This window comes from Myotis myotis, unplaced genomic scaffold (genome assembly GCF_014108235.1).
Source record: "Myotis myotis isolate mMyoMyo1 unplaced genomic scaffold, mMyoMyo1.p scaffold_m19_p_3, whole genome shotgun sequence".
Classification (NCBI taxonomy): Eukaryota; Metazoa; Chordata; class Mammalia; order Chiroptera; family Vespertilionidae; genus Myotis; species Myotis myotis.
In genome coordinates this window covers 188542005-188568563 of record NW_023416335.1, presented here as the reverse complement: position 1 = coordinate 188568563, position 26559 = coordinate 188542005, and the positions used below count along the sequence as shown (strand labels likewise).

Here is a 26559-nt window from a genome sequence, read left to right as displayed (position 1 = left end):
GTGAACCATAGGGCTGCCAAGGCCCCTCTGAGCTCTAACCCTGTGGTGTGTATGAGGTGAAGCAGGCACAGTGTGAACAAACAATAATGTGGTTAAGAAAGGTTAAAAATCAAACGCACCTGGAGCATAGATGCATAAGAAAACATCACTGCTGTGGACTATTAGAATCGAAGGAGATTAGTTTCCAGTAAAATATATTAATTTGGGCTCAAACCAAGATTATATGTCTGGGGGTGGGGGTGGGGGTGGGATGGCAGTTGAAGACCCATTGAGATCTGAGATGTAACAGCTGTGCCCTTGCTGTTTTACCTTCTACCACTCTGCTCAAGACCATACTGATGGGTAAATTTCAGGTTGCCAAGGGGAGCAGAGAAATGCCTGAACAATATCAGTTCTAAAGACATGGTGGTGGTGGTTTTGGAAATCACTGCAGAATCTGGACTTTCAGATTATGAAAGTCCAACAGCATTCACTTGGCACCTGACTGTTGTTCTGGGTGGGAGAAGTGAATCTGGAGAGAAAGGCGGGAGAAGGAAGGAGCTGTTGTAGTTGGCGGCGGGACTCAGGTAGAGGAAACTACCACCACCGGGGAAAGAACTGAAAAAATACAAAGAGACGAGTTCCTACACGCAGCCCACGTCCATGGCTTTAACCGTGTTTGGGAGGCACGAACCTGGCCCAGGGGGTGTAACCTCGCTTTTGAACACTAAAGGTGTTTGAGACAGCTACAGAGTTTATTAGGGACTCAGGAGACCAGTTTGAGTTTTAGATCTTGAAATCTTATTTTGATTGAGAGCTTGGGTTCAGAATATACACGCTATTATAAATGTCACGCCTACTCCAGGCTAATTTGCAGAAAGACGTTCGCCTTGGCTTCTTCCCTAAGCCCCCTGTCTCCCCTAGAATAGCTGAGACTTCTAGGCTAAGGGTGAGCTAACCACGGCTCACCCACAGCTAAGGCTCCCAGACCCTCAAGCCCAGTATTTCCCCGCCTCCCCCGCAGTGCTAGAAGTTGGGGCAACAGGTAAGAGCCCAGCTGCGGGCGGGGCCCCCAACGTCTGCCTTCCCCGTAGCTGCCCGCAGTGAAGGGAGGGGGGGGGTAGGGGTAGGCCGGGGGGGGGGGGGGCGGACAAGATCGCCACGGAGGCGCACAAAGCGCAGCCAGCAGCCTTTGAGATCCTCTGGTCCAGCCCTTTGCTTGCCCGCAGAGGAGCGGGAGACCCGGGCTCCGGGCGGGACGGCTGCGCGCCCGTCGTCAGCGCAGCGCAAGGCCCCGCCGCCCCGGCCCCTCCCCACCTTCCCCGCCGTTTGGCTAGTTTGTTTGTCTCATTTTTTCATTTCTGCGAGGCCGGCCGGAGCAGGTTTGCTGGCAGCAGTACACCTCCAGCAATCACGGGACCAGCCAATCTCCGGGCGGCGCTCTCGGAGTCGGCGCGCTCGGGAGGCGGGGAGGCGGCGGGATCGCTCCGGGGCCACCTTAAGGCCGCGCTCGCCAGCCTCGGCGGGGCGGCTCCCGGCGCCGCAACCAATGGATCTCCTCCTCTGTTTAAATAGACTTGCGGTGTCAATCATTTTCTTCTTCGTCAGCCTCCCTTCCACCGCCATATTGGGCAACTAAGAAAAGGGGGCTCGTCTTTTCGGGGTGTTCTTCTCCCACTCCCCTCTTGCTCATCCCTCCGCGACTCTGACGCCGGCAAGGTTTGGAGAGCCGCTCGGTTCGCGCGACCCGCGGGCTTGCACCAGCCTGGACTCGGACGGGCTCTGCCGCCCCCGCCTCTCGCCTCTCCCCTCCCCTCCCCGCCCTCCCGCTCCCCGTACACTTGATCGGCGGAGACTTGGGGCTGCCTGGCCGGGGCTTCCCCCTCACCCCTCCCTAGACCCAGCGCGCTCCTGACGCTCGCCAGTTACTTGTTGGGGTTTGTTTCTCTTGGCTCCCAGGGCAGGCGCAGGGCTTATAAGAGCAGTTCGGGCTGGGTCGGGGCGTTTTGTTTTGTTCGGTTTTGTTTTGCGAGAGCGCGCGCGAGAGGCGGTCGTAAAGACCTGGGAGGAAGATGTCAACCGTGAGAGTGTCTAACGGGAGCCCGAGCCTGGAGCGGATGGACGCCAGGCAGGCGGAGTACCCCAAGCCCTCCGCCTGCAGAAACCTCTTCGGCCCCGTCGATCACGAAGAGTTAACCCGGGACTTGGAGAAGCATTGCCGGGACATGGAAGAGGCGAGCCAGCGCAAGTGGAATTTTGATTTTAAGAACCACAAGCCCCTGGAGGGCAGATACGAGTGGCAGGAGGTGGAAAAGGCCAGCCTGCCCGAGTTCTACTACCGCGCCCCACGGCCACCCAAAGGCGCCTGTAAGGTGCCCGCGCAGGAGAGCCAGGATGTCAGCGGGAGCCGCCAGGCGGTGCCTCTCGTCGTGTCCCAGGCAAACTCGGAGGACTCGCACTTGGCGGAGCAAAAGACTGATGCGTCCGACAGCCAGCCGGGCTTGGCGGAGCCGTGCGCCGGGATGAGGAAGCGACCTGCAGCAGACGGTAAGGACCCTCCCCAAGCCATAAAATGTCTGTCTGTCTGTCTGGGGCACCGCCTTGCCTGCTTGTGGGGCTTGACCCATCCCCTTTCTTTTCAGCCTACTCCGGTGCGTAGCTTCTTGGGAGGGAACTTTCGTAATCTTAGGTTGCGCGTGCTGTCCGACTGCTTCTCTGTGTTTATGATTTGTGAGTCAGGAGCCCGAGATTGTGTTATCTGATAATTTTACTAACCGAAAGCATCGCAGATGCTCGCTTATAGCCGGCGGTAGGTATGTGACAGCGTTGGGGTGTTTATCAGCGGCCTCCCTCTGCACTTGGGAGAGCGCGTTTGGGGCGTAGCAAGCGCTCTCTGTTCTGTGAAAACAACCTCAGTCTGCGCCCTGAAAGGCTGCTTGGCATGACGGGGCCCAGGATGGTGGGTGGAGGTGGTGGGTTTTTCATTCCCCGACGATTGAGCCAACTTCTGCCAGCCATTGTTTTTTCTAATAAAGACTGTGTGTGTTCTTTCTTTCTTTCTTTCTTTCTTTCTTTTAATCCCCTCTTGTCCCTAGATGCCTCTTCGCAAAACAAAAGAACCAACAGAACAGATGAAAATGTTTCAGACGGTTCCCCGAACGCGGGCTCCGTGGAGCAGACGCCCAAGAAGCCGGGCCTCAGAAAACGTCAAACGTAAAGTGCTCGGGTGGGTTGATGACCAGGAGCTAATAACTGGCACCCGAATCGGGCTGCAGGAACTCTCTGAGCTTTCCAACCCCAAGATAACCTGATCTCAGTGGCTGCCGGCAGATTAGAGCTTGTGGGTTTTTCTTTTGTTTATATTTTGTTAAGTCAAAAAAATCAGGAATGGCGAAGGCTAGACATCACTGTGGGGATACTGTATTTCTTCTCAGTTTCCATGTCCTCGGGTCATTTTCCCTTGGAACACGACGAGAGCAAGTGTTCCAGACAAGTCCTTGTCACCAGGGCCCTGTGGGTAGCAACGGAAGTTCCCTGTGAGTCCCACCAAAACATGTTGGGAACAATAGGTTCTTTCCTCATCTGACCAAGACCGAGGGGTGTATACCTCAGACCCACTTCAGGAGAATTCATTTCCTAGAGGTTCAAGTTGAATAACATATTCTGGGCCATACATGGAAAACTGCCCCTGCCCCCCCCCAAAAAAAAATTAAATTTAAATTTTGAGGGAAATGTTAGGTACAAATGGCTCATATTTGGTTAGTCAAACCGAAATGCAAAAGGAGAGGCATGTTGTGTTCTTTTATCATTTTTATAAACTGTCACTTTCCCTGTTTTCTGATAAGTTTTGAGGTCAGAGAAGGAAGCTGCATATTTTTAAAAACCAAAATAGAAAGCTCAAACAACAACAACTAAGGTTCCTACAGAAGTTCTGGTAACACTGAGGTTGCAAAGCAGAAGTTAAATTAACTCTGCCAGAGTAAGCAATCCAGGAACACGTCAGCGTGTGTATGCTAATCGTGCTATACCAGGGTGATCTGGATATTTGTATGGGAAATGGATAGTAGATATCAGGGCTGTCGAGGGTGGGTCTACCCCCAAACAAGGGAAGTGGAGATTTTTCCATCTACTAAAATCGATCAACATAAATAATTTGAGTAACTCGCTCCCCCCCCCCCCAACTTTACATGGATTAGCTTTTCATAAGAAGCAGAATATAGGTATTAATAGTTTATATACCTCTTACAGACAAGACTGTGACCTCTTCTCTCCCCCTCCCCCCATACATGCTCATAGCCTAGCATATAAAGAGATCTTAATAGATGTTGGTACTAACTTTTAAAATCCTCATGTATAAAAATTTAAAAATAAGTTAAAGAATCATAGGGATTAAGGTGGGATTCAAGCGTGTTGTGTTTTTAAATCATAATGTCACATATATGACTTCTTCAGATACATCTGATATTTTCAGAGCTTATACAAAATGGAACTATAGACCCTCTGTATTACAGCTATATATGAAGGGGGAAATTGGATGAAAAACTGTTCTGACACATCCTCATCACCTGCAGCTGTTGTTGGTTTGTGACTTGTGGCCTAGCTCAGTAGATGAGCCACCGTAAATCAGACCTACTGGATTTTGACCTGGTCCCATTGTGACATAGAGAGGCATTTGTTAGTAAATATTGCCCTTTCAGAGAATACTAGAAATAATAGGAAGGCCCCCTTCAGGAGCATTCATAGGTATATCCTGTATACGACTAAGACACTAGGATATTTTGAAAAAAAAATGTTAATAGAATTTTCTTTGTAGACTAGAAGTTATATTTTCCATTGTTTCTCAAATTTAGAAAATTTTGCAACTCTTAAGTGTTACAGTTTCTTAATTTTCCTCTCTCCGTTCTTTCTCACCATCTTTGACCCCCATTCTCTAGACCAGGGTTTCTCAACCTCTGCACTGTTGACATTTTGGGCCAAGTAAGTCTTTGTTGTGGGAGGTTATCCTGTGCATTGTAGAATGTTTGGCAGCATCCCTGGTCTCTCCCACTAGATGCCAGTAGCACCCCCCTTGTGACAACCAAAAATGTCTCCAAACATTGCCAAATGTCTCCTGGGGGACAAAATTGCCCACTGTTGAGAACCAGTGCTGTAGACAAAAGTACACAACACAGAGGAGAGCAAAAATTCAGTGAAGGGAAGAAACGTTGGATAGAGATGACTATAGTCATCAACCTTTAGTACATACTTTCTTTTCCATCAGGTATTTACCAACGAAGACAGTGACAAATAATTCCTGTACTTTATTGGTAATGTTATTCTGGTACTTTTCTCCTAATTCTTTCCTCTGTTTCTCTTGCAGAATTGAGACTATGTTTCCTTGTTTATCAGATACATCACTGCTTGGCGAAGCAAGGAAGATATGAATTAAACATTTTAAATACATATCGCTGACTCCATGGAATGGATGTCCTGTATAAGCACTGAAAAGTAACAACACAATAACACTAAAATTTTAGGCACTCTTAAGTGATCTGCCTCTAAAAGCATTGGATGTAGCATCGTGCAATTAGGTTTTTCCTTATTTGCTTCATTGTACTACCTGTGTATATAGTTTTTATCTTTTATGTAGCACATAAACTCTGGGGAAGGGAGAGGAGGGGGGGAGAGGGGGGAGCTGAGGAATTGGCTTTGGGAGGTATGAAGAGCTTGCTTCGATTTAGAGCAAGGAGAAAATTATTTGACTTAACATGAAGAGAAGCAGTTTAAGGAAAGGGTTTGAATTGTTTTCTTTAAAGTTGTAATGTCCCTTTCAGTGAAAACTGATACTTCGTTTTAAAAATCATCCAAATTTGAACACTGGCTGCAGATAACTGCTATTTATTTTTTACATGAAGCTATTTTTTTCATTTGGGAGCTCTGATTATTCCGTTATGTAGCAGTAAATGGCTTTTTTTTTTTTTTTTTTTAACAACAACAAAAAACTGTCTTTAGTGCTCCCCTTAAAATTGGAATTTACCAGTTAATTATTTAGCAGTTAGGTAATCACTCCAGGTAATTATAGGCAAAAAAATATAAATGGAGGGGGGGAGTCTGAATGCTCAGAATCAACCATCTAATTTTTATCAGATTTGTTGAGAAAATTTCTGAATTTTCTTTTCACTTTGGGCTGTGTAGACAAAGTCAAAATAATTCTAAATCCTTGGATATTTTTAAAAGATCTGTAAGTAATTTCACATGAAAAATAATGAAATAATTTTAAATTTAAAGCTTCTTATTCTATTTGCTAATTTGCCCAAAGGAAAGTAGTGTTTTAAGAGGAAAGTGTGTATACAAAAAGCCCGTCTGGTATAAGTGAAATGGATACTACATCTTTAAACAGTATTTTTCATTTCCTGTGTATGTGTATGAAAAAAAAAAAAAACCATTTGAAGTGTACCTGTGTACATAACTCTGTAAAGACACTGAAAAATTATACTAACTTATTTATGTTAAAAAAAGATTTTTTTTTTAATCTAGACAATATACAAGCCAAAGTGGCATGTTTTGTGCATTTGTATATGCTGTATTGGGTAGAATAGATTTTTCCCCCTTCTTCTGTTAAATAATATGGCTGTGCTTAAAAGGTTGCATACTGAGCCAAGTATAATTTTTTGCAATGTGTGAAAAGATGCCAATTATTGTTACATATCAAACAATCAATAAAGAAAGCTTCCATAACTGTTCATTGAGTTGAACTGTGTATATTGTGTTTTACTAAGCTTGAGGTATTCAACCTGGCATTTTAGTCATATTTACACAAATATAGTAGGAAGTGGAAAATACCTAGACAATTCAGGCCCACAACTCATGTTTATGTGGATCCGAATGTGGTAGTAACTATTTTCCAATTAGTTCTGTAGGGGTGGACAAAGCTTTAGAAGTAAAATGTGGAAAAGCCATATTTTCATGTAAATAAGATTGTTAAATTCTCCATTAGTTCAAATATTTATGTCTTCTAGGATATGAATGTGTCAGAACTAAAAATTCTTATATAAGTGTACACTGATCACACATTTGCAGGATTGAAAATGAAAGTAACATTGATGGTTTATCTAAATTCTCTATTTACACATGCGAAGTGTTGTGGGGAATTAGAGCAATTGTTTAGAGTGTCTAATCTACACCCCTTGTGCAAAATACTCAAATTTATAGGCCCTTTAGAAATTAGTGTGCATTCTACAGTAATTTAGATAAAACCAGCATTCTTCAAATTTCACTGGTCATCATACACAAGTTCCTAAACTTATAAATTTCCTGGTAATCTACACAACCAAAAATTGGTTAACCTAAATACAAAAATCTGAGGGTTTTAGGTTCTCACATTCACATAGCAGAGATATTTTTTACTTAAGTAAGAAAAAAAATTCGGACATTTTAAAGTCAGTTTACTAAAATCCTGTAATTTTACATTCTCTTCAAAATGTAAAAGTAAATTATTTTTTTCTAGGAAACTGCAAATGGTTAAATCGCAAAAATCTGAATTTGAATTAAATCGTTTCCCTCAAGTAGTTACATTTACATTGTTGCGCCCCAAAAGGGGGCTCTAAACAAGATAGTTTCAGCTTATTTTGACCCGAAGTTGCGTGTGTGTGTGTGTGTGTGTGTGTGTGTGTGTGTGTGTGTTTTAAAAATAGGGTTCTCTCTACAGCTGCGGGAAGGGAAAAGTAGGTCCTTCGCTGGCTGGGCTACATTTTCCAAGTAGGTATTATTTTAATTAAAGACTAAAAGGTGTTTTGTGATTCTATTCAAAACACGTATGGGTGTTTTTCAGGAAGACACTAAGAAAACAAGAAAAACAATTCAAAATGGGGAGGAAGGAGTGCAGGGAGAATCAGGAAATAATGAAATAAAGTTTCTCTGAAACAAAAAGGGTACTTTAAAAATAAAAAAGTTTTTTTCTAACATGAAAAAATTCCTCTTAATTGTTGCACGGACCCCATTTCCCTTTCCTAAAGAGGCACCTTTAATGTGAATTTTTAGAGGTTGCGTTTTAGGAGTGCTGGGCCAGGAAGCGGCGGATGCTCGCCGCGCTGGGCACGTTCACAGCAACGCAGTCCCCAGTCGTCGTGTTGATCCATTCCACTCCTGTGTCAAGTCTCCAAATGCGTCCCCCGCGATTCGGAGCGTCCTCTCCCCGGTCCAGGACTGCGTCGCCCGCCGCGAGCGTCCCTCGGAGGGGACCGGGCCACCAGCACCAGCCACCTCCTGTCCGGCTACCCTGGCCACTGCGCCGTCGTCTCTCCTTATTGCCCCGCAGTTCCGCGTTCGCCCGCCGCGGTCATTGCGGGGTCGGGCTGGCTGACGCTTCGGGACAAAAAGACCAAATCTGGCTCCGGGTCTGCAACTTGCAGCTCCCGCACCGCCGGGGTCCCTGAGCGCAGTACACGCGCCCGGGGCGCCCGCAGGCCGCGAAGGGCGGCTGCGTCTCCGCCTGAGCAGCGGAGCTGAGCGGTTTCTCAGAAACTTGCCTCCCTCATCATCTCTCCTCTGGGCTAAGAAAGAAGCGAAAGCCCCCCACTCCTCTCGCCAAACAGACCCTCCCCATCAGTACTCTGCCAACTCCAGAGCGATGGGGGGACCCGAGCGAAAGGGAGAACTTTTCCGAGTTCGTGTACCCTCCTGGGCAGTAGCACCCCCCCCCACCCCCCCACCCCCCCACCCCCCCACCCCCCGGGCTCCAATGACCCGCAGCCCCGCGCTTTTCGAAAGGCTTCCCCGCTCGCCGGCAGCCAGGAAGGCCGTAGGGGCGCACCCGAGGGCCGAGCGCCACCGCCGCTCGCGGGGGTCGCTGCCTCCCTTCCATCCGCTTGGCGAAGTCCTCTGTCGCATCCCCAGCTGCCTGGCACGAGAGCTGCGGCAGGGAAGCACTAGCAGAGGTTACGACTCGGGGACGGAAGGGACCGAGGAAATAAAACAGGGAGCGGGGCCGATGGCCTTTCTGGCCGCGGTGCGCCCACCGCCCTGGCCGCGCGCAGCGACCTTTCCTGGCAGTCTTGGAACGCTGCCTTCGCCATTTCATCTTCATCATCACTAGCGTCGATACTTGCTCTTCAGAAACTTTTTTAGGTGGAAAAGGATGTTTTAAAAGCTCGTCTAGGCTCTCCGACCTGTTTCTCAGAGTACTAACTTTTTAAAATCTGCCATCTCTTTCACCTGAGCCACACCCTACGCTCAGTCTCCCTTCCCTCCCGGGCAAATTGAAGGTAAAAATACTGCCAGCGAGGCGGGGGTGGGGGAGAAGTGGGCCCACGATCATTATAGAACCACCACCCGGGGCGGGGACAGAACTCGGGGACCTGGTCAACAACCGGGGCTCTCGTGGGGGTGGGGTGGGATGGGTGGGGTCAGTCTCGGAGCCCGCAGAACCGAAAGTGTAATGTTTACACGTAAACTCGTCTGTGTGTGTCCCCCACCCGCGTACCAACTCCATCTCGCGTGGGGGCACAGGGTAGGGAGGAATAGGAAAGTAAAAGATACAAAAAGAACTCTGCGTGTTGGGCGCGAAACGTCGAGGCGCCTCGAAAGGAACGCGAAGGAAAAGCAGGGAGAAGGCGCGCAGCCGAGTCCAGTCCGGGGGATTGCATCACTGCAGCTCCCCCGCAAGAAAATGGGCTCCAACCCGCGGCCACCATCATGGCGCTCGGCCGGGCCCGCGCTTCCCGCGCGCATTCCCCGAGCGCTCGCGCCACGGGCACCGAGCCTCCAGCGAGCGTTTGCAAACATTTCCTCTCCCTCGCGCGCGCGCGCGCCTGTCCCCCCACCCCCTCCTTCCTTTTGTGTGCTTGTGTGTGTGCGTGCGTCGGTGTGACTGTGTGTGGACTAAGATTGTTTTTTTCCTCTCTCTTTTTTTTTTTCCCCTCCCGTGCTGGTGGTTGTAAACTTGATTGGCATTGGCTGCGCCCACTGACCCCTGCGCCGAGTCCACTGAAGATTTAAGGTGGATCCGAGAGGCTGCAGCTACAGGCGGAGTCTCGCGCTCAAGCTGGTTTTGGAGGAAAAAAAAAACAACCACCCCAAACCCGGCGCCCGCCGTGTTTTTACGCATCCCCTGCGGTACCAGCCCCCGCGCGCCACGCCCGCCGCTCGCTTCCTCCGCCCCCCTCCCCCCGCCCGCTTCTTCCCCATTGGCCGCTGAGTGCAGTTTGAATTTTTTTTTTTTTTCTGGGACGATTGTTTTCTTGTGAAAAATACAGTTCTCTAGATCGTGTGCCAAAACCGCTGCAGCGGACCAGGTGAGGTGTTTAGCTGGTTTAGTGGAGGCGGGAAGGAAGAGGATAGGTGGAGCTTCTGTTCCAAAAATTTCCCCCAAAGTGCGGTTGACAGCGTACAGACGGGTGCGGTGCGTGGGGCCGCCGTCACCAACCGGGAGACGCTTCGGCGGGGCCAGGGATGTAGTACAAACGTTAATGGATGTCCAGGGTGCGCGTTTCGCCGGCCGCGGGCCGGAGGTACTGGGGAGGCGCCGGCAGGAGCCCCAGGCGAGGATGCACCTTCCCCTGCTTGGAAAGGTAGAATTAGGGAAGGCGGGAGGGTGAAGGTGGCCCGGAAAAGATCACCTCACTACCACGGGGGGAAAGAAAGAAGAAAAAAAATAGAAGAAATGCAAATACAGGGGGAAAAGTGTTATTTCAGGAGCCACCTAGTCAGGGATCACATAAGTCTGGAAGTCGGTGTCATTTTTACTGAATTTTTAAAAGAAAGTTGTCTGTCTCTCATTTCCAGAGTATTTTTATGGAAGGAGAAGGCTGAAACAAAACTCAAAGAAGGAATGATTTTGAAAGTGCCTTTGACTACTGGATCTGAAAGTTAATTCTTTTGATGAAGTACTTTAAGATTTCGGATAATGTTATTTGTAAAACAGGTCTACTACATATGATATCCCTCGTTAATTATAAACCAACTATGTTTTACTTTATGGTGAAAAATTTAAAGTTTATCACAATTTAAATTATTCTCCAAATCAGTTTATCTCCAGATTAGTGAAGTTGGCATATAAGCATATAGGTGTTTTTTGTTTTGTTTTGTTTTGTTTTGTTTTGTTTTGTTGGGGAGGGGGAATTTTATCTGTTTCTCTTGTTGCAATGTAGTTGACACTTTGAACCAGAATTTCAGCCCAGCCTTTAGTCTAACAGTTCCTATTCAAACCACCCCATCTATTTCGTAGTTCTTAATTCCCCCAATACTTCCTAGCCCAATTAACCAACCCCTTAAGGTAAGCCCAACCCAACAAAGTTGCTGAGACCACCATATGCCAACCTGCTCGTGCCCTTGGCAAGGAAATTTTGAGCTAAAATTGCCCCCAAATAGACTGGCTAGCCTCAGTGAATTCATCATCCCTGGAAGTGTGAGTCAAGCACTAGTCTAAGTGACCCCTCGATTAGGGACATTGTAGAAAATATTTGACTATCAAATGAATGTTTAGATTTGTGATTTGTAAAGTCTATTCCAGACCCTTGAGATATTATATTTCTAACATTTGAGTTTCTGGATTTCTATTAAATTAAGCAGTTTTCCTTTCTCATGACCATTTTCTTGAGTTGAATTGTCCAATATGGTAGCCAGAAACCATATGTGGCTGTTGAGCACTTGAATGTAGTTAGTCCAAACTGAGCATTGCTGAAAGTGTGAAATATACACCAGGTTTCCAGAATTAGTATGAAAAATATGTTAAATATCTCAATAATTTTTTTTAAAAATATTGATTTCAGAGAGGAAGGGAGAAGGAGAGAGAGATAGAAACATCAGTAGTGAGAAGGAATCATTGATCAGCTGCCGCCTACACGCCCCCACCCTGAGGATCAAGCCTGAAACCCAGGCATGTGCCCAGACCAGGAATCGAACCTTGACCTCCTAGTTCATAGGTGGACACTCAACCATTGAGCCACACCAGCCGGGCAATAATTTTTATATTGATTATATGTTAAAATGGTCAAACTTTTGAATTATTAGGTTAAATAAAAATATTAAATTTAATTTCATCTTTGTTTTTACTATTTTTTAGGGTGGTTACTAGACAATTTTAATTTACAGATGTGACTAGCATTATATTGTTGAACATTGCTGTTCTAGACCAACACCCATGGTAACATGAAGCCCCCATCTTTGCGTTTGGTGGCTGGTAATACTGAGTAGGTGGTAACTTCCAGCTGCCATCCTAACTTCCGAAGTTAAATCAAGGCCCAAACTCAGCCATTGGAACCTTTAAGAAGAATGTTACCAACATCTAACACCTACCATTTAATCTTTAACACAGTATTGGGTTTGAGCCCAAACCATGGAAATATGGTACAGATATGTCTAATTAAGTCAGATTTGATCACAGCTTTCCACATTTTGTAAAGAGAGAGACTGGGAAGTCCAGTATGTTAGGAATGACTCTGGAAAAAATGTAGACCCCAAACAAAACTTCCACAAGTAACTTTTCACTACCACTGTTCAGCAGACGTGAACAAATGAAAAGGTGAGTCATATTTTTGGATAGGAATACTCAACATGATAAAGATGGCAGTAAATTAATACCTTTTCAATTAAATTTATACCTTTACACTAAATTCTGGTAAGATCTAGTCATCCTATTTTGTTTCATTGTTCTATCAGTTTCAGCACTCAGAGCCAAATTATTTTAATTACTATAAATTTAGAATATGTTTTAATTTCTGGTAGCACTAATCCTCCACACCCTAACTAGACCCTTTTCAGAAATTTCCTGGCTTCTTTTGCTGGCCTTGTTTTCCAATATGAATTTAAAATGAATTTAGCCACAAATATACCGTAATCCCTATTGGCATCTACACTAATAAAAGAGAAAGATACAAATTGGCTGTACCTTCACGATGCCCACCAGCCAATCAGGAGTGAGTATGCAAATTAACCCAACAAAGATGGTGGGTTAATTTGCATAAGCAGGCTACTAGCGGCCAGGGCGGGCGAAAACAGGCATTCCGCACAGCCCCAGCTGCTCTGGGCCTCTGAGCAGCGTGAGAAGGCAAAAAGGCGGCTCCTGGCTGGAGTGAAGGCGGTGCCAGCAGCCAGGGGAAGGAAGGCCCATTCTTGCACGAATCTTTGTGCATTGGACCTCTAGCTAAAAAATAAAGTGACATTTTTGTTTCACGCTGTATACCAGCATAAATTCCTAAAGAATTTTAAGTGAAGTGTAAAAAAAATTAAAATTAAGCCCTAGCCGGTTTTGCTCAGTGAATAGAGCATCAGCCTGTGGACAAAAGGTCCCAGGTACGATTCTGGTCAAGGGCATGTACTTCGGTTGCGGCTCCTCCTGGTCAGGGCTTATGCAGGAGGCAGCCAATTGATGTGTTTCTCTCACATCGATGTTTCTCTCTGTCTTTCCCTCTCACTTCCACTCTCCCTAAAAATCAATGGAAAAAATATCCTCGAGTGAGGATTAACAGCAATAACAAAAAAATTTAAAATTAAAAAAACGAAGCCATGGACATACCAGAAGAAGCCTCAGAGGATTAAAAAATATATAATCTCAGAGTGGGGAAGGTGTAACTATGACAGAAAGCATAAAATTCATAAAATGTAATGTTGATAATTCGATGACATAAAAATAAAAATGTTTTTTATGACAGTAGAGTGAAAAAAGTGAGATGGGGGTTGTGTGAGTATACTCAGTGCCACGGAGCTGTATAGTTAAAAATATTTAAAGTGGTAAATTTTATTTTGTTATGTGTAACTAACTACAGTAGTAAGTAAATAAATAAAACCGCTAAAATGTTTTAAAGGTCACCCATGTTCTAGCTAAGTGAATTTTGCACAGCGTTCTGGTCCCATCCTCTGGGAGACAGACACTGGTGCAGTGGTTTGATTTCAGGCTCTGGGAGAGTCTTGCTTGGGTTTGAGTCCCAGCTACCTGACACCCCGCCTGTGAAACTTGTTGCCAGTTACTCCACCTTCTAAAGTTTCTGTTTCTGTGGCTATGTAATGAGCTGTTTACAGTTCTTCCATAGGGTTATTAAACTATTCAGTAAGATGATGTATGTGCAGTACTTAGCATAGTATCTGGTATACATATAATACATAGCCATTATATGTTCATAAACAATATAATTAATAGATGTCCAGTTCTTATTTTGGATTCTCAAGTAAGCACAAGCAGCACTATATTAACCTTGTAAATATGTTTTCTCATTTTTAAACACTGCTCTTATTACCCTTAAAAAGAACAAATGATTTTTTTTTGGTGGCATTTAATGAACAGAATTAATGTATTGCAAAAAATGGTCAAAATGGTACATTTTATGTCATATTTCACCACAATATTTTGAAAAGCTTAAAAAGAAAAGGGTATTTGTTAAGTTTAGGGTCATCTCTAATTATCTTAGAGAGAACCTGGTATGGATTTGTTTGTGGAACTAATCAGTGACACACCCATACACAGACAATGGAAAATGTTTGCAATCCATACATCAAAAGGCTAATTTCCCTGATAGTGTCTATAAATACATGAGAAAAAGCAAACAAACCAATAGAAAAATAAGCAAAGGCTATGAACATGGTTTTCAGAAAAGGAAATACAAAAGGCTTCTAAAATGTGAAAACATTTATAGTTTGAGACTATTGGGACATAAATTATATAGAGAATGCATAAATTTAAGTAAAGAGTTGCAGTTAGTGTCACTCAGATGCAAAGGTGGCGTTGATCCTTCCTTGATAGTTTAACTTTTGCTTCCCTCCCTTCGATCCAAGGCTGAGTTTTCCCCAGCTTCGTTGACCAGAGAAGCAAGGAGTTTGCGTGTGTGGAAGCCACAACTACCTTTCAAGTTCAGGGTAAAATCTCTCTCATTCTAAGCATGTAATCTTTGGCTTACCGGCATCATCTTACTTTGCCCTTAGAAATCCCCTGCATCAGCCTCTTAAAGCAAGCACAGTGACCTTTCTCGACACATCTCGTCCATTCCTGTGTTTAATGCCTGTACATTAGCCCATAATCGGAGTCTCTGAAATCATGGCTTGATTCTGGTTTTTCCTTCAAGTTCTTTATTCTCTTAAAGCTTCAAGCAGAATTTATTATATGATTAATATGAAACGTCAGCGTATATGATGGAGTAAATGGTGTTAGGTTAGAACCACACATACATAATGCCTTTTATGTACTGTGGTTTTACACTTGGATTCAGTAGTTCCTTTCTACAAATTTACTTTTGGGAAATGGTCAGATATGTGACTAAAGATGTATTTACCAGCATGATCATTGTGAAGTTACATATTAGACTTTAAAAAGAAACTAAATAAATAACCGAACAACATCCCCTTAGATATAGGGTTAAAGGATTGATTATGTGGTTGCAACCATTAAAACATCCAGGTAGCTTTATTTATATTAATATAAAAGTCCATAATATTAAACCAGGTATAGAACAATATTTATGGTATAACCCCATTTTTTGTAAAAATAATAAAATAAAAAAATTTAAAATTCACATGTGTATGCTTCAATTCCTGAGAGTAGAATTATGAAGAGACTTTCATTTTCTTTATTTACGTATTGGTTGTATATTTTAATACTGGATTTTAACAGGGAAAAGCCATAAAGATATTTCAAATTTAAAAATAATTACCCTTAAAATTCTTGAATGGAGACCAAGTTTCTCTTTGTAGTCTCTCTTCTCAGATATTAGCACAGAACAAGGCATTTCCATAATTAATTTTCCTTCCTAAACTTAATTTTTCTGTCTAGTTTCAGATATCATTAAGTCCCTACATGAATTATGAGGAGTGTTGTGTGTTTGGGTATATGGTTTTGCTTCCAGGGCACATAAATTAAGGGCAGAAATATCATCCCATTAACTCAGGGCTATCTTAACAAGCCATGGAAAATTGAGCCTATTCCATCTTTTTGCCACATGGGATCCTGGTGGTAACATTATCCCAAACCTCACATTCCTTGATCTTTGGCATTTGGCACACCAGGATTCTGCCTGGAATTCAACGGCTCAACTCCCTGCCCGTAGTTTAGTTACTTAGGGCATAGTGCTGGGGAGATTGTTTTAAATTTCAAGTTAGCAGGCCGGTCTGGAGCTGTCACTCTCCGTGGGCCGGGCCTGGGCGAACTGTAGAATTTCAGAACACGGAGAATGGGAGATCACTGCATCCACTTTCATTTTGCAAATGAGAAAATTCTAATCCTTGATTTCCTGTAAAGTGAGGAAGTTAGGCAAGGTGATTTATAGGTTCCTTTTGGCTTCCAATCCTGTGATTTGTTTCCTAGTCAAGATCACGCAGTCCATCCCTATGGATCAGGTTTTTTTCCAGGGGAAGCTGGATTACTGATTTTTGGCCGCAAATTGCGTACTCACAGGAGTCAGAGGAAGATGACAGTACAATAGTGTAGGCTGAAGAGTGAACTTTTATGATCTCCCTAGAAAAGAAAAGCATGTGAAAGTATAACTTCATGGTTGCTTAGTGGGACTAAACACTGCTTCATTGTTGCATGAAGACTCATGGAGTCCCTGCTATGGGCCAGGCTCGCTGTCTTCAACATGACAGACAGGAGCCATACCCTCTTGGAGCTCCCGGCTGCTGGAGGAGATGGACAGGGAATCACAGCCATAGTTATTTAGTGGGATTTAGGTGAGTGTCCTGAAGGATCAGTGCCATGAAGGGACCTCAGAGCCCCTGCTCTGTGCTCCTACAAAGGTGTCCAGCGGAGGGCGCCAGCACGGGCGGGAATCCAAGCTCTCCCCAGGCCAGCCATGTTTATCCAAAAGAAACAAGCCTTTAAAAATCCACCCCCCCACGCAGTGCCTTCTGGTTTTCTGAAAGTCCCCTGTGTTGTAGTGGTTGCTCCGTAGTGGACGATATAAGGGTTTGGAACAGGGGGCCTCACCTAGTGATGGGGGCTCGCAAGTCCCTCCTAAGGCAATGACCTTTGAGCTGAGACATGGAGGCTGAGCAGGAGTTAAGCAGTTGGAGGCAGGAGGGGAAGAAGAGCGATCCAAGCAGAGCACCGTCCAAGGCCCCAAGTCAGGGAAGGACTTGGGGGAAGTGAAAGAAGGTGCTTGTGGCTGGGATGCCATGAACCAAGAGCAGCAGGCACGGGTGATGTGAATGGAGTGCTGGGAAAGTCCGGATGGCGATGGGCTCTTAAAGCCATGTTAGGAATTTCGGACTTGACTTCAAGAGCAGTGGGAAGCCGTTGGAGACTGAGAGTGACTTGAGCAGCTTCCGTTAAACTTGCTTATTTCCTCATTGCATCTTATTCTAGTCAAAACCCTTAGTACTGCATTGGGATCGTTCCCATAGGATGCGGGAAAGAAAGTGCAGGCCGGCACCTTCATTCTTCACACACATAACCAATATAAAAATGTTTTAAAGCTCTGGGCACATGGTTTTTCAGTAAGTGAGGGGAACGTGAAGTCCTGGGACCATCAGAACAGATACTGGTCACAAGTGATATGTCTCAGGTTTTGAAGGAGGGCCCACACAGGCACCATGGCGGGTGTCAGTCTGCTGCACTGGAGGGTGGAATAAGCCCTTCTCACCCCTTCCGCTCCACCCTGCCCTTGTTTAGCTTGCAGTCTGTTTTCATTGCCATAATGAGCCCATTGCTTGTCATTTAGAAGCTTGCCCATGTTTTGTCCCTTGCCAATACAATTGGTGAGTATCTTCTAAGCATATGAACAGCTTAGGGGTGAATACTGAATCATTTTCTTCAAAACTACCTCAGCATTTTAATCATGTTACTGAGCAGCTGGATTCAGTGTTTACTAATACTTTGGCCAAAGGATTAACTATTTACTAGGTTTTGGAAAGAGACATCAGAAAGAGAGATAATAAAAATGAACCCACAGGGACTTAAAAATATATATTATTTAATTAATTATTTATTTTTAAATATATATTTTTATTGAGTTCAGAGAGGAAGGGCGAGGGAGAGAGAAACATCGGGGATGGAGCCCACAACTCAGGCATGTGCCCTGACAGAATCAAACCGTGACCTCCTGGTTCATAGGTCAACACTCAACCATTGAGCCATGCTGGCTGGGCTTGTATTTTGTTGTTGTTGTTTTTTAATTGAAGATTAGTAAAAGAGAGACCTCTGCTGGCTACACTGGTATAATGCCCTAGAGTTGGTCTGTCACCCACTGAGAAGCCCCCTTTGAAGCTTTTACAGGTAGGTGTTAGAACACCCATGGCTCACTGTTTGTTCATTTCCTCAGCTATCAACGCAGGTTCTTTGAAGCTAATCCAAGTGACCTGTGATTCCAAGCCCCAATCACAGTAGTTCTGTCTTTAGGAAAAGTCTTAGTTTTTTATATTTCTAAAAAATTATAGCGTTATTTTTGAAAAATATTTTTGATTTCAGAGAGGAAGGAAGAGGGAGAGAGAGATAGAAACATCAATGAAGAGAGAGAATCATCGACAGGCTGCCTCCTGCACACTCTGTCACTGGGGATAGAGCCTGGAACCCATGCCCTGACAGGGAATCGAACCGTGACCTCCTGTTTTATAGGTCAACACTCAACCCCTGAGCCATGCCGGCTGGACAAAAAAGTTACAGCTTTAAATATCAGCCCCGAGACAAACCCAGACCTGAAATAACTTATGAATTTTATCTTTGTTTCCTTTCTCTCTTCTGCCCTTCACCTCCCTTCCTCCCTCCATCGGTAAAACAAATAAAATAAATCTTCACTCAAAAGAGAGTACTGCTAAAACTGGTACATCTACACAATTGAATACTACGCTGCTGTAAAAAGGAAGGAATTCCTACCATTTGCAACAGCATGGATGGACCTGGAGAGCATTATGCTAAGCGAAATAAGCCAGTCAGAGAAAGATAAATATCACATGATCTCACTCATTTGTGGAATAAACTGATGAACAAAAACAGATCCAGAGACAGAGAAACATTGATTAGACCAGTGATGGCGAACCTATGACACGCGTGTTAGAGGTGACACACGAACTCATTTTTTTGGTTGATTTTTCTTTGTTAAATGGCATTTAAATATATAAAATAAATATCAAAAATATAAGTTTTTGTTTTACTATGGTTGCAAATATCAAAAAATTTCTATATGTGACACGGCACCAGAGTTAAGTTAGGGTTTTTCAAAATGCTGACACGCCAAACTCAAAAGGTTCACCATCACTGGATTAGACTGTCAAACCTCAGAGCGAAGGCAGGCGCGGGTTGGGGTAAGGGGGAGAGATCAACCAAAGGACTTGTATGCATGCATATAAGCCTAACCAATGGACACAGACAACAGGGCGGTGAGGGCATGAGTGGAGGTGGGTGGGTGGGGAGGCAACGGGGGGATAAGGACACATATGTAATACCTTAACCAATAAAAAAATAATTAAAAAGAGAGAGAGAGAATACTGCTGATGGAAGGTGAGAAGGGCGGAACTTACCTGCTTATCTCTAACATACTCTCAGCTGAATACCCAGGCTTGGGGCCCAGGGTTGGGGTTAGATACCTGAGGAGAGCTGTGAATCCCATTAATGTCTTCTGATGGATGTGTTCAGCCATGGGGATGAGGAGGCACCACGTGAAGGAGACTGGGTGAATGGGAGACCCAACAAGTGAGAATGTGAAGGTGGCTATGTAGTGGGAGAAAGGGAAGGTCTCCCTGAGACCTTTCATTTGTTAGCAATTATGGTGGTGAGGGCCTCTATGGGCCAGGCTGTGGGCCAAGCACTTTACGTACCTTTATTCTGTTTCTTGCTTTTCCTCTCACTTCATATCTTAAGAACATCTTTCTCTGGAAAGTATTTAGTATGTATAAAAATAATAGTTATGTGTATGCTCACTATTTTATTATGTTTTTATTCTGGAATATGCTGCAACTCCTTCTCATGAGAAGAGGCCTTCCCCAGGCTCCCCAGAGTAAGTCCTAAATGTGCTTCTACAATAACACCTCCTGCGCTCTGCGGCGGAGCAGGCGAGAGGCCGCTTTGGCTTGGCAGGTTGTTTCCACACAATGGCTCCCACGTCCTGTCTTCCCGCGTCTCACGCCTCCTACACCTTAAATATCCATTCTCCTCTCAACAGCCTCTTCCGGACTGGCCACAGCATGAGGTATTAGTATCCAGGGATGATCATTTTAATGCTGGTAAGGGACCACCAACCTCTCCTTTAAGGAAGAGGAGGCCCAGGGAGGTCAGGTGCCCAAGGCTATCCATCTAGTGGGCAGCTCCCCGATTCTTGATGTGACACTTCCTGTATGACATCCACGCTGTCGTTGGTCTGCATTGTGCAACAGATGGTTTTCCTTATACTTTCTGCTCCTCTTCTCCAGTTGCCTGCCACTACTTTTCTAAGCCTTCTACCCCAAACTGCGGCACACAGGCAACCGGGGCCCATTAGGGCGCCCCCAGGAGCTTCTCTGACCAGTCCAGGCAGCTTTTCCTCCCTCTCCTAAACTTATTGATTCTGTTTGGGCCTTGTTAGGGCACTAATAAATCACTTGACTCACACATTTACCAAAAGTTGCCCGTAGACTTCTATCTTCTGAACTGCCTATTAATCTTGACATTTCTATACTGCTGACTGTGTTATTTTTTGTGTACACTTTTGTAGGGCGCGGCTATAAGGTTAAGCCTCGGACATACCTGTTGGCAAAGCCACAAACAAGTCCCAGCTTAGAGGGCACAGTCCTCTTAGCATAATTAGGCTTGGCCTTATGAGCTCCCTAGATTTTACCTGGGTAGCTAATGAGCTGTGGGAGGTGCAGCAAGTGCTGCCAAAACAAGTGAAACTCACAACAACACTGTAACTATGGTGACCACTACCTTGTTTACCTGTGGCTATAAAATAAAGGCTCAGCTTGCCTCTGGATCTCTCTCTGTGGCTTCAGCCAGACATGGGAAGATCCACCTAGACCCAGCTTATTCTCTTTGTCTGTCATTTCTTCATCCTTCACCGCCCTCCCTCAGGCTCGTGGAACCCTTGGCTGAGCTGGCTAGGCATACACCTTACATTTGTATGTTAGAAGTTGCCTTATACATATTGAACGCTCCCTGCTCCCCCAGCATAATACAGTGCCTTTTACTAAAAATACAGTACCTCTTACTTTCTTAATCCCAAAGAATAAGTCTTTAACTCGGGATTTTAAGGACTGTGGCAAGCTGATTATATAGATACTAGAGGCCCGGTGCACAAAAATTTGTGCACTCGGGGGGGGAGGGGGGGGTCCCTCAGCCCTCTCGCAGTCTGGGACCCCTCGGGAGATAACGACCTGCTGGCTTAGGCCCGCTCCCGGGTGGCAGAGGGCAGGCCCAATCCCTAGGTGCAGCCCCTGGTCGGGCTCAGAGCAGGGCTGATTGGGGAGTTGGGGTGCCGCCCCCTGTCATGCACAGAGCAGGGCGGATCGGGAGGTTGCGATGCCACCCTTAGTCACGCTCAGGGTAGGGCCGATTGGAGGGTTGGGGCACCACCCCCTGTCACACTCAAGGCAGGGTCGATGGGGAGGTTGCGGCACCACCCCCTGTCACGGACAGAGCAGGGCCAATCAGGGGGGTGGGGCTCCGTACCCTGTCATGCACAGAACAGGGTGGATCAGGGGGTTGGGGAGCTCCCCCGGTCACACACAGAGCAGGGTGGATCAGGGGGTTGGGGCGCTGCACCCTGTCACACTCAGGGCAGGGCCGATGGGGAGGTTATGGCTCTACCCCGTCACACACAGAGCAGGGCCTGTGTGTGGGGGGGGGGGGGTTTGGGGCACTGCACCCTGTCACACCCAGAGCAGGGCCGATCAGGGGGTTGGGGTGCCACACCCTGTCACACACAGAGCCTCAGGGCGATCAGGGGGTTGGGGAGCTCCCCCCTATCAGGCACAGAGCAGGGCTGAACAGCGGGTTGGGGCGCCTTCCCCTGTCACGAACAGACCAGGGTGGATAGGGAGGTTGTGGCCCCACCCCCTGTCACACACAGAGCCACAGGGTAATCGGGGTTTGGGCGCTGCCCCCTGTCACGCTGATCCCAGTGCTGGGAGGCCTCTCGGCTCCGCTGATCCTGGTGCTGGGAGGCATATTACCCTTTTACTATATAGGATAGAGGCCTGGTGCATGGGTGGGGGCCAGCTGGTTTGCCTTGAAGGGTATCCTGGATCAGGGTGGGGGTCCCGCTTGGGTGCCTGGCCAACCTGGGTGAGGGGATGATGGCTGTTTGCAGCTGGTCACACCCCCTTCAGGGTGGGGGTCCCCACTGGGGTGCCTGGCCAGTCTGGGTGAGGGGCTGAGGGCTGTTTTCAGGCTGGTGGGTGACTGAAGCTCCCAACCGCTCCTTTTTTTCTTTTGTTTTTTATTCTGGGCCAGCTTTAGCTCTGAGGCTTGCCTCCAGCTCTTAGGCCTCGGCTGCTGAAAGCAGGTATCTGGTTTGTTTGGGTTCTATAATCGAAACACTGTTTCAACTCCAGCTCTGAGATCCCGGCTGACTGAAAGCAGGTTTCTGGGGTTTTGTTTAGCTTCTATATTTGTAACAATGTTTCAAACTGCAAGCTCAGAGGCCGGCAGCAGCAGGCTGGGAACGTTGGAGTCCTCTGTCACTGAAGCAACCAAGCCTCATGTTCGCTTCAAGCTGCCTGGCTACCAGCCACCATCTTGGCTGGCAGTTAATTTGCATATCGCCCTGATTAGCCAATGGGAAGGGTAGCGGATGTACAGCTAATTACCATGTTTCTCTTTTATTAGATAGGACTAGAGGCCCGGTGCACGAAATTTGTGCGCTGGGTTGGGGGGAATCCCTCAGGCTGGCCTGTGCCCTTTCACAATCTGGGACCCCCTGGGGGATGTCCGCTTGCCAGCTTAGGCCCAATCCTCCAGGGATCGGGCCTAAGCCGGCAGTCAGACATCTCTCTTGCAGTTTGGGGCTCTCACAGTCTGGGACTCCTCGCTCCTTACCGCCCACCTGCAGCGGAGGCGGTGGGAGAGGCTCCCGCCACTGTCGCTGCGCTCGCCAGCTGTGAGTTTGGCTTCTGGTTGAGTGGCGCTCCCCCTGTGGGAGTGCACTGAACACCAGGAGGCAGCTCCTGTGTTGAGCGTCTGCCCCCTGGTGGTCAGTGCACATCATAGCGACCAATCGTTCTGTCGGTTGTTCCCCTGTTCAGTTGATTTACATATTAGGGTTTTATTATATAGGATTCTATAACAGGGTGTCCTTTTAAGAGTTTCCAATTATGCCCTAGTTTCTAATATGATGCCCTGAGTATACTGTTAAGATTAAGTAAAGTTTCATAAAAGATAAACTGCCCTACTTCAGAATGAATGCATTCATGGATCTGGCAATTATTAAGGAGTGCTCATGAAGTATGCTAGCCCGTGTTAGGCCCTGAAAGCATTTGCTAACAAGTTTGACATCTGCCTGTCTGTCCCCCTCTGGCTGCCTAGAAGGTGGGTAAGGTGGATGCAACCTGAGGAGGCATCCTTTGTTCTGAGGACAGAAGGTGCATTGTGGAGCAGAAAGATACAGGAACTATAGGCGATGCCACACCAGCTCTGTATCGCTTATCTCCAGAGTTCCTTTACAGAAAAGAAAACTAAACTTTTATCTTGTTCAAGCCGCTATTATTTCTGGGCTCTGTTACTAGCTGCCAAATGCAAATCTTAACTGATAGAGAAGTCCTTGCGGATTTTTGAGCAAGGCACCGATTCTGATTGGTAGCTCTGCAAGCGACAGATTCCGGGAGTGGGTGTTCCGGGGCAGACAAAGAGATGGAAGTTGGCTTGGCAGGTGGGGACAGATAGGGCTGGGAGACTCTGAATGGGGAGAATACACATCTTGCCCAGGGTCATTGAGTCGGGGTTTTTTCCCAGGACACCTCTGCTAACCTCCTATTATACAGTGGTTACTTAAATATGTAGTTTTTGAGTAATTTGCATTCTGCTATTGTCAAGTGGCATGAAAGCTAGGGAAATTGAGGAGATGGATACTCTTTGTGTCTTAAAAAAAGAAGCAGGCAAAAGCTGGAATACGGAAAGAGTATCAGTGTTACCGTAAAGTGGTTTTATGTGTTCTGAGCTCCTGCAGACATTTTCAAGGAAAGGAACTTTTGTTACGCGCATGATCGTCTAATCAAGATACATTTGAAATGTATCCTTTACTGGATAGCAACTGTAAATAATATTTTAAAAATATGTCTTGGGGGCAGAACGGGGGCGGGGAGTGCATTTGGCCTCGGCGCAAGAGGATTGTGCACCCAGGGCTGCCAGGAAATTCCCTCCAACTTCGGAGGCTGCCCTTATTTACCTCGGGCTTACAGAGGGAGAAACTGAGGCGCACAGCACATCCGGTGTTGCCCAGAGGCGGAGCAGCGGAATCCCAGGCCCCGGCACCCGAGAAGCAGGACCCCTGAGCTGAATGTCCTTGCGTGGGGCGGGAGCTGGTCATTCACTTGCACCTTAGTTCATTTATTTTCATTGATTCATTCAAGCAGCATCTGTGGAACACGAACCTGGTTCCTGGTACGCGGGTTGCCTGGGGAACCGCTGGCAAGGGGACAAGTTCCCCGCCACCCTCACAGGGCTCAGTCCGCTGAGGCTGTGGGAATGTGCAGCCCTTTGGCTGTTTCTAATCGTGGTAATTTAATGTAATAACCCTGATTAGGCCCCTACCGAGTGCCACACGCTGTGCTAACCACTTTATCAAGACAACTCGAAAGGCAGAGCTGTCCCATTTTACAGATGAGGAAACTGAGGCTCCGCAGGGCAGAAGTCCCTCGGCTGGCTTGTGCTGGCGGCAGGATTTGAGGCCAGGCCTGGGAACATCCAGGCGCCAGTTAGTGCAGTGATTTCCATTTGTCCACCTAAGAAGGGGGTCCAGTGAGAGGACCCCTGCGTGACTAGCTGGGGCCCCCAAGAGGTTGGGGGTGGGTCTTTCAAGACCTCTGTGGCCCAAGTCCCCTGGGCCACTCCTCTGGCTTGGAAGGCAGGAGGGGGCAGGTGAAGCCCCTCATTCTGGGACTGGGGGGCTTGTCGGCTGGGACTGTCTTGTCTCTGGGAGGATGGAGGACCCAGCTCACAGGCCAGCTGGCTAGGCTCTCCTTACTCCCTCCAGGGCAGCCTGGCTGCTTGGTCTCTTCCCTGCTTCCGATGCACTGCGCTGTTTCCCATCTCGGGAACTTGGTCCCTGCTGTGCCCTCCAGCTAAACATTCTTCCACTTCCTCTTTCAGGTCTCAGCTCGCCTGTCCTTCCTCAGGAGGGCCCTCCCTGATGTCCACCCAAGAATGGTTCCCTTTTTCACCCCCCCGCCCCTGTGCACTGTGAAATTGTACTTTTTGGTCTGTCTCTTCCCCAGGAGTGGGTCCGTTTCATTCATTGCCACGTCTGCAGGACAGCGCCTGGCACACAGGTGCTGAGTACATGTATGCTGAATGAATGAATGAATGAATGAATGAATGAATGAATGATTAGCCTGCAGAGCTCCAGGCCTGGCCCAGCTGCATCCTTGCCCAGAGGCCAGGCCCAGGTGATGAGCTGGCGGTTGAGCAGGAGTCGGGGATAGAGAGGCAGAGGGGAGCCCGGCTGCAGGCCAGCTGCCCTGGAGGCCAGAGCCAAGTGTCTCAAATGGCTCCTGCTCCTCAGCCTGTCCAGTGCTGCCCCGTCAGCCATGCCTGGGAGCCCAGAGCAGAAGGAAGGAAGCAGGTTCTTCCCACAGACCCAGTTCCAGTGGCCTCTGTGGTCCCACCTGAAGTTGGCAAAGACCTCATTCATGTGAGGATGTGGGAGGGGCAGGCTGGGAGCCCCAGACCCAGGCCTGGCCAAGTGATTATGGAGGAGGTGGGGATACTTTTAGGGAAAAGATTCTGGGAGAAAAAAATGGTGAGGTGGAATGTAACATGGCATAGAAGTTGAGAAAAAAAAAGTGTATATATCTATACTAATAAAAGGGTAATATGCTAATTAGGACGGATGTCTTCTAGACGTCCATCTGGACAAAGCCACAGTGGCTGCTAGGCCCGGGGCTCAGGCTTCACAGCTGCCACAGCTGGCAGTGATAGCAGCAGCAGGGTGATGGAGGCGGCACCTTCCCCTGATCAGCCTGGTCACCTCCCACAGAGGGAGGCCAGACTGCAGCTTAGGCCATCCCCTGAGGGCTCCTGCACTGGGCCTTTAGCACACACACACACACACACACACACATACACACACACACACACACACATTCCAATATATATAACTTGCAGGGTAAAGATAATATCATATGCTAAACATTTCTAAAAGGGGAAAAATCTATTTTATTAGTTTATGCTAAGTTTCATGTGATCACATTGAATAATAGCTGTCTCTTTGTAGTGAATTTTTCATCTTGATGTTGGGCAGGTAATTTCACTCCTCTTATATTAGAAGATGTTTAATTAGTATTTACATGGATTATAAAAATATAACATAACATAGCTTTCCTCTGAACTAGATGTGCTAACTCAATATCCAACTCTCTGTTTCAAAAAAAAAAAATGGGTTGGCCATTCCAAAGTTTCTTACAAATCTGGCTCAAACAGGTAATTAGAAGCTTTAACACAACTACAAATTTCAAGGTCCCTTAAGGCAGTGGCCTTCAGCCGTTCTCCCCTGCATGGGG

General features: G+C 46.7%; 1 protein-coding gene and 1 long non-coding RNA gene across 13 annotated transcripts in view; both read left to right on the top strand.

Annotated features, from left to right (window-relative positions):
• The first annotated feature begins 1511 nt into the window (after nucleotides 1-1511).
• CDKN1B (cyclin dependent kinase inhibitor 1B) lies at nucleotides 1512-6707 on the top strand. Of its 2 annotated transcripts, none has more exons than XR_004965996.1 (3): nucleotides 1512-2526; nucleotides 3075-3319; nucleotides 5339-6707. XR_004965996.1 is itself a non-coding variant. In XM_036298687.1 (3 exons), the coding sequence occupies exons 1-2, from the start codon at nucleotides 2052-2054 to the stop codon at nucleotides 3194-3196; spliced, it is 597 nt and encodes a 198-aa protein (XP_036154580.1). In that variant the 5' UTR covers nucleotides 1534-2051; the 3' UTR covers nucleotides 3197-3205; nucleotides 5339-6707. The 2 variants fall into 2 exon arrangements, 1 of the variants encoding a protein (XP_036154580.1); XM_036298687.1 differs by having other exon boundaries at nucleotides 1534-2526; nucleotides 3075-3205.
• A 3462-nt stretch (nucleotides 6708-10169) lies between these two features.
• The window catches only part of LOC118651251, a 28901-nt gene continuing 12511 nt past the window's right edge, over nucleotides 10170-26559 (top strand). For 2 of the 11 annotated variants that reach the window (XR_004966152.1, XR_004966151.1), the window contains exon 1: nucleotides 13367-14805. This is a non-coding gene — a long non-coding RNA (uncharacterized LOC118651251). Of the gene's footprint in view, nucleotides 10251-11852; nucleotides 12479-13366; nucleotides 14806-25275; nucleotides 25330-26559 lie in introns of those variants that run through there. The other 9 variants (XR_004966145.1, XR_004966144.1, XR_004966146.1 and 6 more) reach the window with 9 other exon arrangements.

Bases quoted from the DNA above. Each gene is read 5' to 3' on its own strand.
- CDKN1B (XM_036298687.1), top strand. From the start codon at position 2,052: ATGTCAACCGTGAGAGTGTCTAACGGGAGCCCGAGCCTGGAGCGGATG. The intron at 2,527-3,074 runs GTAAGGACCCTC...TCTTGTCCCTAG, and splicing joins GAAGCGACCTGCAGCAGACG to ATGCCTCTTCGCAAAACAAA.